Source organism: Callospermophilus lateralis, chromosome 6, assembly GCF_048772815.1.
Source record: "Callospermophilus lateralis isolate mCalLat2 chromosome 6, mCalLat2.hap1, whole genome shotgun sequence".
Lineage (NCBI taxonomy): Eukaryota > Metazoa > Chordata > Mammalia > Rodentia > Sciuridae > Callospermophilus > Callospermophilus lateralis.
In genome coordinates this window covers 58260761-58274777 of record NC_135310.1, presented here as the reverse complement: position 1 = coordinate 58274777, position 14017 = coordinate 58260761, and the positions used below count along the sequence as shown (strand labels likewise).

The 14017-nt window shown below is 37.9% G+C and overlaps 2 protein-coding genes across 3 annotated transcripts in view; one reads left to right on the top strand and one right to left on the bottom strand.

The window, feature by feature from the left end:
- Positions 1-13255, bottom strand: part of Rtn4ip1 (reticulon 4 interacting protein 1) — a 44893-nt gene extending 31638 nt beyond the window's left edge. Inside the window, exons 1-4 of one of the 2 annotated variants that reach the window (XM_076858380.2) lie at positions 12550-13255; positions 6888-7039; positions 5815-5883; positions 4829-4953 (exon numbers count right to left, since the gene is read on the bottom strand). In XM_076858380.2, coding sequence (XP_076714495.1) covers positions 4829-4953; positions 5815-5883; positions 6888-7039; positions 12550-12823 — 620 coding nt within the window. In that variant the 5' untranslated portion in view covers positions 12824-13255. The remainder of the gene's footprint in view (positions 1-4828; positions 4954-5814; positions 5884-6887; positions 7040-12549) is intronic. The other variant, XM_076858381.2, reaches the window with a different exon arrangement.
- An 87-nt stretch (positions 13256-13342) lies between these two features.
- Positions 13343-14017, top strand: part of Qrsl1 (glutaminyl-tRNA amidotransferase subunit QRSL1) — a 31111-nt gene continuing 30436 nt past the window's right edge. Inside the window, exon 1 of the mRNA XM_076858379.2 lies at positions 13343-13482. Coding sequence (XP_076714494.1) covers positions 13459-13482 — 24 coding nt within the window. The 5' untranslated portion in view covers positions 13343-13458. The remainder of the gene's footprint in view (positions 13483-14017) is intronic.

The window sequence follows — 14017 nt, the reverse complement described above, 5'->3', positions numbered from 1 at the left end:
GTGTGGCCAAAGTTGATAATAGCATGCAATACCAAGACTGAATCATCCCCTTGATTTACTGCCACTCAGTTGTTGCAGAAATATAATTAAATAACAATGAAGGAAAAGGCAAACACCACTGAATCCTTAGAAAGTTTTGTCCTAATTTTTTAAAAAAGCTGTTAGTAACAAAGAAATCCTATATAATCTTTTAAGGTATTGATGGGTGGTTTTGTTACTATTAATTTTGCTTTCTTTCCCCCTTAATTAGGTGGTTAGAAAAAGAATAGACTATTAGTCCTTGATAACAAACACTGACCAGCTAACAGAAAAGAATATTATTGCTTAGAGAAGCCAAAATGTGCTCCATTAATCATAATGAATTATCAAATTGAAAAAAAATCCACTTTGGACATTAGAACCTCTGAGTTTTTGGTAATATAAAATCCCATTATATAAATTCTTCATTAAAACTATTTTGAGAGGGGATGTAGCCTGTAAAAGTTTAGATATGAGGTGCCCCCAAAAGCTCATGTGTAGGACAATGCAAAAATTTTCAGAGGTGAAATGATTAGATTATGAGAGATATAACCTGATCAGTGGATTTATGCATTGATGTGGATTAAAAGGGTGGAACTGCAGGCACATAGGGTGTGGCAGAAGAAATAGGTCATTGGGGGTGTACCTTTGGGGTTTACGTTTTGTCTTTGGTGAACAGAGCTCTCTGGTTCCTGGCTGTCATGTCATGAGCTGCTTTTCTCTGCCATGCCCTTCCATCATGACAGTCTGCTTCACCAGCACAGAGCTATGGAATTGGCTGACCATAGACTGAACCTCTGAAACCATAAGCCAAAATAAACTTTTCCTCCTCTACTTTGTTCTTCTCAAGTCTTTTTTGCCATACAACAACAACAAAAAAAAGCTAGCTAAAACAGCTTATGTGATAGAGCACTTGCCTAGCATATAAGAGGTCTAAGGATCCATCCCTAGTAACCCCCCGCATACACACATGTATTTTTACACATTTTAAAGTGCTCATATTGCTTGAGAGTCTCACAAATAAGCAACTGGAGAGAGAGGCCATTATTATAACCCATGGGTAGTAATTTCAATTTAACTAACATTTCTGAGAGCACCAAGTGCAAGTCTATGGTCTAAATATTTATAATGTTTCTGTCCTGCAAAATTCAGGTATTGAAATCCTAATCCCCAAGTGATGGTAATAAATTCTTCATTGAAACTATTTTGAGAGGGGATGTAGCTTGTAATAGTTTAGATATGAGGTGCCCCCAAAAGCTCATGTGTAAGACAATGCAAAAATTTTTGGAGGTGAAATGATTAGATTATGAGAGATATAATCTGATCAGTGAATTTATGCACTAATGTGGATTAAAAGGGTGGAACTTCAGGCACATAGGTGGTGACAGAAGAAGTAGGTCATTGGGGGTGTACCTTTGGAGGAGGCGATTATGTCATACAGTAAAGCCCTCATGAATGGGGTTAGTGCCCTTACAAAAGAGACCCCAAAGAGATTCTGGCCCCTTCTAGGATGTGAGGACAAGAAACTCTTGATGAAATAAAAAGTTGGCCCTCACCAGACTGAATCTGTCAGCATCTTGACCTTAAACTTTCCAGCCTCAAGAACTGTGAGAAATAAATTTCTGTTATTTATAAACCATTAGTTTATGGTTTTTGTTTTTACTTTTTGTGTTGTTGTAGCAGTCTAAAAGGACTATGGCTCATGACACAGGAATCCTACAGGTCAGTATGCAGATGAGAATGCAGAAGTTCATGGTGTGGACTACTGAGGTGCTTTACAATGGATTTCACTCTAGTTTGGCTAACATGTGACTAAATCAATAAACAGATCCAATACAATATAAAATAAATAAACACACACACACATATATATAATACATATATAAAATGGCCTAGTAAGATAAAATTATCTACTGCCCAAAGCTACAGTGTCCTACACTCAGTAACTAAGAGGAAACTGCAAAGAGACCATAAACAGCATGTGGTCATTTGGTTAGCTAATGGCAGAATGAAGAGTAGGACGCAGGGCTCCAATTTCTGAGTTTCAGACTATTACTGTTTAAACAGACGATAACAGTGTACTAAAGAATTACCCACAAAGCTAGCAATAAATTAAGAGTTCACATCTATGTATCCAAGGAAAAACAGCTAGATCTTTGTCTCCAAATCGTTTTTTACAGTATACTAAAATACCCAGACAGCCCTGAACCTGCAAAAGGAATAAGCATTCTCTAACAGAGTATGTATACAACCATGCAGGCATAGAAAACCTACTTTTTTATGTGCAGGTAGAGGGACAAAAGAAAAAAACATCAATGTTGTTGTTGAGCCTGCAATAATAATAAAGGTCTAAAACTCTGGAATGAAATTTTTGCAGGACTATTAATTAAGAAGGACCATTAGAAAATTCTCTGACAAAACAAATTTAATTTAAACAAAGTGTTTGACCAAAATGGCAACTTCAAAAAAAGGCCACAAAAGTTTAAAAAATAAACAAGGTTGACCTTTAGAATAAGTATTTGCCTTGAATTTTAAGATCAATGGTAGCAGTCATTAGATGAATAACCTCACAATGTTTTGGAATACAGCTTAAACTTTCTTTGAATTCAATGCTCTATCAACACATTAAATGTGAAGTTCAATATTTCATAACAATAGGAATATAGAATGACACAGACTTCATTTATCTTGCACAAGCCTTAGTAACAAAAAGAACATTATTTTAATTTATTATAATTTGACCTATAGCTCTTTCTTTTCTTAAAATCATTAAGTGGTTCTTAGTACCTCCTTTTCTCACAAAAAACAAAAACATTGGTTTTTCTCTATGATAGCAATTTTCTAAAATACAAAAACATTATAATCTCCTTGCTAACAATAGTAACCACCATTTATTAAGTGCCGCCTTCTTTCTCCTTTTTTTTTTTTTTTTTTTGGACGGGGGGGGGGGGATTGGGGATTGAACTCAGGGGTGCTTTATCACAGAGTCACATCCCTAGCATCACCCACTTTTTATTCTGAGACAGGGTCTCACTGGGTTGCTTAGGGCCTTGATAAATTGCTGAGGCTGGCCTTGAACTTGTGATCCTCCTGCCTCAGCCTCCTGAGTCCCTGAGATTACAGGCGTGCACCACTGTGCCAGGCCTGCTAAATGCCTCTTACTATCTGTGCCACCAGCTTTGTGTGCGTGATTTCACTTAATCTTCAACACAAAACTCATTAAAAAAAAAAAAATCAACTGAATAGGTCACACAGCTATAAATTGGGAATTGATATGAACTCAATCTATATGTACTCAGATGCAATAGTCCTTTGCTTATCCATAGGAGGTATATTATAAAAACCCAGGGGATGCCTGAATCTGCAGCTGAGACAGGGTAAAGGTCAGGTAGTCGGTATAGGTAATAAATGATTGAGTGGAGAAGATGAGGGGTGGTTATCAAAGAAAAGACAATATTGCTAACAGTTACCCTCCTGTGATTATACTCCCCAGATTACACTCCCTGGCACACTGGGTTGCTAATGATTAACCCCTGTGCTCCTTCTCCTTCCTGCCCTTAGGCATATATACAGAGAAGAAAAAGCAGGTCATGATTAAAAGGGAGGTCCTGGGATCTATAAGAGAGACAAGACCACCCCCTCCCACAGACACCTAGCTTTGGGGCCCATTCTCTGTGGAGAAGTCTGTTGGTATCACTTTCTTAAATAAAAGTTGCTTCCTGTGCTTGCCTCTGCATTCTCAGGTGTTTAATCTTCAACCCTGGGGAATAAGGACCCATGCCTGATCTCCAAGACCAGTATCACAGCTAGTAATGAACCCTACATTCACTGTGTTTTTTCCCATACATACATGCCTTTGATAAAATTAGTTTATAAGTTGGGTACAATAAGAAATTTACAATAACTTATAAGAAGAAGAAATAATACATGATAATAAAAGTTATGTGAATGTGTGGTCTCTCCTTTCTCTTTCTCTCCATACTGTACTCACCCTTTCAGATCATGATTACCCACAGAAGGTGAAACTCCAGAAGGTGAAACCACAAACAATGGGGACAACTCTGAGACTGAGTTGTCCCTGCATTCTTTCTAACTTAAACAGGCATACATTCAAGTCACTGCGGCATCAGGACTGACCTGAGGGACATCAAGCTTTGAGCCCAAGAGAACTCAAGAATATCCAATAGTATTTTGTCCCTTGATATCAGATTAGAAATATGCAAATGTTGGAGCAACTCTTAGTAAACATAGGAAAAAAAAATCTCTATCTTGACATCATTCTCCAAAAAACATTATGAGGTAATTCTTTTCTTTTTCTTCATTTTTTTGATTTTTTTTCCCTTGGATGGGGGCTGTATCACTGAACTGCATCCCTCTTCCTTTTCATTATTCATTTATTTTTAATTTTGATTGCTGAGATTGGCCTCAAACTTGCAATCCTTATCTTCAGTTTCTGGGATTACAAGTATGTGCCACCACTCTCAGCAATGGAGTAATTCTTAACCTTTTTAGGAATCTGAAAAGCTATGGCTCTCTATCCCAGAGGTTCACATACAAAATCTGCATTATTTTAGAAGGTTCAGACTCCTAAAGCCCATTTGTGTAGGTCAGATTAAAAATTCCCAATTGAATGGAAATTTTATAACTGAGAATCAACAAAATGAGGTTTAAAAAAACCAAAACAGAATTCTTTGGAAATTATTTGAAATGTTAGCATCACTCCAGTCATGTAAATAATTCTTCTGACAGGTTTACTACAAAGAATAGCAGGAAAGAAGGGAAGTTGAGATGCCACTGTTGAGACACTTACCGTTTTCCTGTACAATTCTTGTGATTCAGACCGCCAACCTTGTTTATGGCAGACCAGGCTGTGAGAGCCACATATGGCAAAGAGGCAGCTTGAGTATGAGTGAGTGATTTGGGTTTGTGAGAGACCTAGATTTGAAGACAACAGTCAAAAATAAGCAAAGACTTGCATACCTATGAACACAATAAAGCACATTGACCTTCATAGAAATTCAACTATTTTCAAAGGTAAAGATGGAAAAGTCTTCTAGGTTCAGTATTTATTGAACATCTTATCCCAAAGGCTGTCTAGCTGCCTCACAGAAGCAGTTTAGTAATGTTTAGGCTACATGATTAGATATAGCTACTTCACTGTTCATAAAAAGACCACAAGCAATAATCTCATTAGTCCCGATCATATCCAGATATAATCCCAAATAAACCTTGAACCCTTGTAAACATATTCTAACCAACTGCTTCTCTTACTCCCATTTTCTGCAAAGTAATCTTTCTAGGCTTTTCCCAATCTCAAACACCCCCTTTTCCCTTCTAACCCGCCTTCTGTAGCCAATTTCCTCAACATTAACTCCTCCCTTTCTCTCTATTCAAATTGTCAGGTCTTCTGATTATATTTGATTAGACTCTTGTTTTTAAAGATATTCAAAACAGCTTGATACTTCCATGCCTCTGTTTATGATTAATCCAAATTCCCTCTGGGTGTATTTGGTTTCAACTATTTATACTGCAAAGAACAAAGAAGCACAGCAGGGTTCTAGACCTCATTCCAAATCCCTGTTCCATGAGGGAAAGCTAACTGCTCTGGCAAGCAGTGTTATTAAATGACACCAAAGAACTTTTCAATCTTTCAAAAACTCCTATTGTTTATTTTAACTTTCTCAAAATTGCCCATAAAACATGAACCCAATCTGAAAAACAACCAATTATTGCAGAGATATTTGTCAGTCTTTGTTTAACCTTTCTAATGGCACTTTAGCAGAGATGATGAGTTACCTCATTCCCACTGACCACAACAAATTCTGAGAAAGTGCCTTGTTTCCAAGGAGGAACTGCGGCCCAGACCTGAAACACACACAGACACACAGCTTCACTGGAGACATGGATAAGTTCTTATCAAAGTTTTGTATGAAGGTATTCCCTGATACATATCTGCCCTTTGAGATAGCTCCAAGCAAAGGACTTATTTTCATGTGATAAATCTCTTGGTATGATTCTGAATTAAGTCAATCCACACTGGGGGCAGGCGCCAGTGTATCCTGCAGTGTTGACTGACAGTTACTAAGAGTTCTAGAGAGTCCACAATCTTTGGGATTTGAACACTGGCCCTAATCTTACTAGGTGTGGAACTTTTTTTAATAGTGTGATTTCCTCTTCTATACCCTGGGCCTACCTGTTCCTATCTTACAGGGAATAGTTACCTTTTGAAAAGTAATCAGGACATCACTAGCTAGTATTACAAGCTCACTACAATCTCTGGGAACAAATGTTCAACATGACAGATGACAGATCACATCAAATTTCAGATATTTTACCACTGAATTCAGAAGGTAGTAATTGTCATTTTGAGGTTCTTTCAAGAAAAAACTTTATAAAAAAAATAGTCCCAATCCTATGTGTTTTCAAGTCTTATGATTTTTTTGTGGGGAGGGCGGTACCGAGGATTTAACTCAGGGGCACTCAACCACTGAGTCACATCCCCAGCCCTATTTTGTATTTTATTTAGAGATAGGGTCTCACTGAGTTGCTTAGCCCCTTGCTTTTACTGAGGCTGGCTTTGAACTTGCGATCCTCCTGCCTCAGCCTCCCAAGCCGCTGGAAGTCTTATGATTCTTAAGCACGAAATTTACAAAACTCAAGTATAGTCAAGCTATTTTTTTCATTATTTGGAAAAAAAAAAAAAATGTAACAACAGAACCAAAGAAATGAGGGTTCCAGCCAAAGATCAGAACATTTATTGAAGAGACGAAAACCAGTCAATGGTGTAGAATATACTTCTAAAAAAGGCACAATAAAATATGCACATTTAGAAAAGGAATAAAAAATAAGGAAGAAAAGGATTAACTTACCTCATCTCCAGGCTTGAAATACTTCACATCAAGCCCGCACTCCATCACTACACCAGAGACATCCCGGCCCAGAGTCAGAGGAAATTCATCTCCTTTCCTTTTAATATGTAAAGGATCACGCTTCATATTTAAAGCTGTCACTCCATAACCACCTACAAAACACAATTTATCTATTTCCTCCAAGACTAAGGACAGAATGATTTTAAAACTAACATAAGATAACAACCCAGGTAAAATGTTAGAGTCTCAAGATAAAGATTATGAAACAAAAACTTTATAATATTCTGCCTTCATTATGAAAAAATATAAAAACAATGAGTGCTGTTCCATTCAAAGAAAATCAGGTGGATTTTGAAACTAAAGCCACCATTCAAAGAAACTTGAGTTTCTTTGAAACTCAAGTTTGTTTGTGTTTTGTAGTACTGAGCCACATTCCAGCCCTTTTTTGTATTTTATATGGAAACAGGGTCTCATTGAATTGCTTACCACCTCAGTTTTTGCTGAGGTTGGCTTTGAACTCATGATCCTCCTGTCTCAGCCTCCCAAGTTGTTAGGATTACAGGCAATGACACTACACCCAGCGAGACTCAACTTTTGAAACTATCTTCAGTATTTTTAGTATTGTCTCTTATATATTTTGCTCTTTGAAGGTAGTATCTTTATTCATTTATTCATTCTTACACTTTGTAAATAATAAAGATGTTTGGTGCCAAGTCTGGTGAAGACAACAAACGTTAATACTATTAAAAGTTAATAAACAGAAGATACTGATATACGTAAAAAATTTTAGCGAACACACAAAGCATGGCTATAAAGTACTTAACTCTGATACTGGTCTAAGAGTGATAGTCCCCATCTCCTAAAAAAATCTTCCTAGAAAAACAATTTTGGAAAAAGTACAGAGATTCCTAAAAAGGAACAGAGACTCTAAGCTGCATCTATTCTGATACGTTAAGTCAGGCTGGTTACTTAATTTCTAAGAATATTTATATAAATATCAGCTACATAAAACTACAAACAACCATAATTTTTGGTTCAAATAAATTGGCTACTCTATCTGCAATAATCCCATGTAGTTCATTACAAAGCATCAATCTATAAAATACCTTTTCTAAGACACAAAATTGTTACCCTCTCTTCTGTCTCATATATTTCTGAGAACATTCCTCTTACATTAGGTTCTTCAAGACAGGTACCCTGTCTAACCCTCTGCCCCCAGTGTCACATACCTCTCCCTGCCACATAACATGTATGCAGAATCACCAACCCTCTCCAAGTCTACCCTTTCCCCTTGGCCACTCCTGGCCAGAAGCTGGGGTTGGGGGCAACATTACATCTCAATTATGGGAAACATCCAGCAAGGGATCCCGAGAACACTTGGCTGGTAAAGTAGGAGGTGCCCTGAAAGCCAAGGGAAGAAGGTATTTTCAAGATGCCAAATTCTACTGACAGGGAAGAGACAGATTTTCAAATAAGGTCAGAAGCTACTAGAGGCTTTAACAAGACTTTGTCCAACAACTTGGAGACCTTGGTGACCTTGGTAAAAGCAGTTCCTGTGACACTGTATGCTTGAGAGGGAGTGGGAAGCAAGGAATTGAAGCAAGTGAGAAGAATCAACTCTTTCAAATAGTTGTGTTTATAAAGGAGAGCAGGAAAATGGAGGAGTAGCTGGACAGAGCAACAGAGATAGGATTTTTCAGTGACTTTTTTTTTCTTTTTAAAAAGTGAGAAATTATAGCAATTTTGTATGCCAATTAGAATGATCCAGTAGAAAGGGGAAAACTGATGATGCAGGAGACAATTCTGGAATGAAACCCCAGTAAGTGAGGGGATGACATCAAGAACCCAAGGAGAGGGTTAGACTTGGGAGCAATGACAATTCATCACACCAGGAAGGAAAATAGATACAGGGACAGACCCTGACAGGTACACAGTTTGCAGAAGCTGGTTTCCTAATGAAAATCAAGACATGCAGGAAAGTGTTCGAAACTTGGAATAGTTCCAAAAATATCTTAGCTACTGGCCATTGTGCTAACATTACACATCTGCCATCTGGCTATGTAGAATTGACGCTATCAGGGGGAAAAAAAACAACTTCACATGTGACATAAATACTGCATGCTTCTCTTTTCCTGTCTTACATTTCTTTTCCACTGCTAAAACACCAACAATTACTCATTGAACCCTTATGTGGTTTGAGCAACAGAAGCAGGCAATTAGCCATGTCAAAGTTTAGCTGTTTCAGGGCTGCAGATAGGTTTCGATCCTCTCTGAGGTACAGAGCTGGCAGCTCAAGGTTGTTTTTAGAGTTTTCTTGGTAACCCTAGTATGCCCATGTATCAGGTGAGTAGCCCTAGCACACTGGTACTATCTAAAGTGGCCCGGAATGCAGCTAGATGGCAGTTAGTAAAGAAGAACCTACTGATGACACAAATGAACGTGGACCTTCAGAGTTCCACCCCGCTACAAAAGTTCAACTTATTCAGAGAAATTGGCCAATTTATAAAATCCTAAATCTGTCATCAGTTTCAAAGACTTTAATCCCATCTAAAAACTTTGTTGGGAAAAAAACCAAACAGTGTGAATATAATGCTGTTGGTAGTATTATTTTCCTATTTTTAAAATTATTCATTGCCTTAGCCATTTCAATGACTTATTATTTTATGTCTAACTGTTGTGGCCATCTTCAGAAAAACAGCCAGTCTTCATCCTTCAAAGTAAAACAGACGTGGCTCTTGCTTTCTTATCAAGGGAAATAACTGCTTCTGAAAGTTTACAATCATCTACTCATTATTTTATTTCCCCAAGTCACCATTTCAGATATCTTCTGCAACAACAATAACACTTGCTCAAAACAAATCCATGGGCAGGAGGAGAACTTGCAAATAATATTACTCAGTCAAGTCATAAAACACTAAGATGTCTCAAGAATACTATATAAAAGTAAAATGTGTTACAGTGTTTTATTAAACAGCAGCTAAGAAAGGTCCAGATGCATTGTACTGAAATAAATATGTATACAACAAAGTGTGCATGCACATCTTGCAAAATGAAATTACCTTCAAGCCCAATGTAAAAAGAATAAAGAATAAAAGAATAAAGTAAAACAACATGCCCAAATAGTCACAGCAATTATTACTTCAAAACAAAAACAAATGTCAATTTAATGAGACAATTATAACCAAGTCATTTCAATTCATTCTTAATAGAGCTTTCTAGCCACAAATACTTTTAAGACTCCAAAGCCTTTGGCCAAATTTCGTCACTGAAAGAAATGTGTAACAGTTATTCCCATCACATTGTCTAGATCGATGTTGTCCATAGAAATCAGATGCACTCTATATGCGTAATTAAAAAATTTCTAGTGGCTATTCAAAAAGTAAAGAGAAACAACCAAAATTAGTGTTGCAAATATTATTGGGTTAATATGTAATTAATATACCATTCTTTTGGGGGTTTGGAGATCGGATGCTGGGAATTGAACCCAGGTCCTCACACATGGTAGGCAATTGTTCTATCACTAAGCTATACCTCCAACCCTGATTTAAAATTCTTTATTTTAATATTTATTTTTTAGTTGTAGTTGGACACATACCTTTATCTATTTATTTTTATGTGATGCTGAGGATTGAACCCAGGGCCTCGCATGTACATGCTAGGTGAGTGCTCTACTGCGGAGCCACAACCCCAGCCCACTGATTTAAAATTCTTAATGAGACATTTTACATTCCTCTTTTTTTCACTAAGTCTTTTATACTGATTGCACTCTCAATTCAGAGTAGCCATACTCAGCTGCTTGACGGTCACATTTGACTAGTGGTTACCATACTGGAAAAGCACTGGTCTAAACAGTTACTAAGTTAAAAATAGCAGCTTTCAAAATTAGAATAAAATGACCTAATGCCAGTGAATCTGGACTTTATTTCCCTAATTCGAAACTTGTTCAAGTTATCTATGTTCCCAGTCTTTCCTTTTTTTTTTTTTTTTTTCCAGCAATCTATCTTTGTGGGCTGTTTTTTCTTCATTACTTCAAATATCATACTGCAACAGATTGACTACAAAAGTATGTATGAAAATCCAGCTATCTTATTAAACCAGACAGCAAAGAGAGATGCAGAAGTTTACAATAAAGCTACTCTTCTAACTTTTTGGCTTATTTTGGGAAATAGTTACTTTTCAATATAACCTCTATCAACTACTACTGTTTCAGTGCTTCACATACTTAATTGTCTCCTCCTTGTTATTTTTGTTTCATTTTATATTTTCTCCTGATTTAATTTTATGTTACTGTATTTTTAAATAAGTTAATATTGTAAATTTTTGTTCTAATTTCCAATAAGGTAAATATTTATAGCTACAGTTAACATTAAGTGTCCAGTCATTTTTAAGCACAGAGTAGTCTTGAAACTAAAAAATTTAAGAATTGCTACTCTGTCACAACAGTTCTCCATGGGAGGAGAAGGAAATGAAGTCTCAACAGTTTCATAAGTTCCACAACTCTATAAATTCCACAAAATGATTATGTATCATTAATCTTAATTCTGTAATTGTATTTACATAAAAACAAAGAATTAAATTCATCAAACATAGGTCATATATGAGAACTGTTAATGAGGCAATGTGTTGAATGTAAAAACTGTAGGTCTACCCTCAAAACACCTGGCCCTGGTTAAATTAAACTGGATATGGCCATTAACTTAAAACACTGAAGTTAATGCCCTGTAATTTACACTGAGGTTAATGATCACAAAAGATGTTTCTTAATTTTTTCAAAAGACACATAAGACTGACATTTTGGTCAATACTTCCAAAGTTAAAGTAATTCACAAATGCTAAACAATCTTTCAAATTCTAATAAATATAATCATCACATAGTATGTATTTAAGGAATATAGTGCCAGGTGCAGTGGCCCACACCTGTAGTCCTAGTGAATTGGGAGGCCAAAGCAGAATGATCACAAGTTCTAGCTCAGCCTGAGCAATTTAGCAGAACCCTGTCTCAAAATTTTTTTAAGTGGGGAGGGGGATTCCTGGGAGTGTTAGAGTGCCCCTGGGTTCAATCCCCAGAACCAAAATAAAAAACAAAAAGGAACATAGTTCTTTCCAAGCTTTGTCAGCCCCATCCCAGCAGAAATTAATAGGACAACATTTTGATTCAGAAAGGAGCAAACAGGAAAGTGTATTTTCACTGTTGAGGGGGAAAAGTAATAGTAGAAATGAGTAAAATATCCATATCCTGGATACAATCTGTTGCTTTGTCTACTGGACCAATAAAGGAAGTTGTAAGGGAAGAGCAAAGAGGACAGGAATAATTACCAAAAAAATGCAAATTCTGAAGTGATGCGGAAACATAACCATACCTCTGAAGCTTCTGATAGATCACAGTTTACCACAAAGTTCCCAGGAGAGTATAATAGCAAGTTTGCTGCAGACACAATTCACAAGTACCAATTTACAAACTTGTATTTTGGAAAAGATTAAAGTATATCCTTACCATTGAGAGTTTTTAAATTTTGGTAAAAACTCTTTGCAGAGGCATTAATAAAAACCCAAATGACTCCTTTGTGTTAACCAAAATGTAGTCAAATGCAATAGATCTTTTAAAACTGCAATGAAATTCTGGCTTTGAAAAAGGTAATGAAAAAGTCTTTTCAAAACTTACTTCTCATATTAACATCTATAGGATTTACACTCGCTGCATGTACTTTGATAATAACTTCATTTGGATAGTGTATGATAGGTAACATCATGTTCTGAGTGAAGCGAAGCACTTCATTCTTCCCATATTTATCAATCACCCAAGCGGGCATGACAGTGTTCCTTGGAGAGGTAGTACTAATCTTCCTAACTGAAAGCTTTTGTATGGCTTTGCTTCTCCAGAAGCAGGCAGCAGTACATGCATTTCTTCTCAGTACACAAGTCCTCAAAACTTCCATCGTGAACAGTGTGCTTTGTGCTCCAATAAGATGCAACTGAAGTGGTTCAAGCTCTCACTCCTAAATTCGATCAAATTCTGCCAAACACACTAACCTATTTCAAAATTGAGCACTCGAAAGTGAAATTAACCTAGTGGAGCAAATGAAGGAAGAATACAGACTTGTTACTGTGCTCTTCCCATCAGAAATGCTCCAGTAACGTTCTAGTCAGTGTTCTGTCCATTCTCCTCCCTCCCCCAACCGCGGACAGTCCTTTAAAAGGCAACACAAAGAAAATAGCAAACAAGCAGATGTGCAACCTCCCTAGATTCCTATGCTGTCCTGGAACCCGCAGACATTGCCAACAATCCCGATGCCAAGTAAAAGCACCACTTCCCGAACACCGCCGCGACCCTAGCCCGGACTCTCCTTGCCTGCCGGCTCTCCTCGCCGCGGGAGGGAGGGCATGTGGCGACAGCCAATCGCGTGCGAAGATCATTTCCCCCGGGCTGCAATTCGACCAATCGAAGTGCTCGGTGTAGAAGAGTACCGTGACGAGCAAAGATGGCTGCGCCCAGTAGCCCTGGTGGCGGCTGTTGACCTTCTGTTTATTTCTGTTACCTGGCTCCTGTGGTGGCAGGCCGAGCAGGAAGACCATGCTGGGCCGAACCCTCCGTGAAGTGAGTGGAATTGGCCTTGGAGCGGGGGGGGGGGGGACCCCCGGGGTGGGGGGGACCCCGGGAGGGTGGAAAGATTCGCGGACTCGGTGGACAAGGAGTCCCGGCGCCTGATTCAGGATCTTGTTCCAGCTAGACGCCTTCTTTCTTTGAATTGAATGTGGGTATCCAGACTTTGTGGTCCTTAAGCTGTACGTGCATTGCCCATTCTGGAGGGAGGACCTCACTAGGGGAGATGTCTGCACCGCGGAATTGTGGAGTGGAAATGTTTATCCATCGACTTCTTTGTATTAGAAGTTTTCTCAGGCCTTGGTCAAGCCCAGACCCAGGGTCTCTCAGAGTGGACTTTGCCAGATGAGGAGGATTTGGCTGGTCCACTTCAATCTTTGTGTCCCAACAGAAGCAGTTGTTGCTGAAGGACGCCGCGAATTTGTAGGTTGCAGAATTAAAATGAATAATTGTTGGTTTTTCATTTTTAAAAAGTTATTCTTTAGGCTTCAACTACCGCCAAGATACCTACGATTCCCTACCTCAGTCT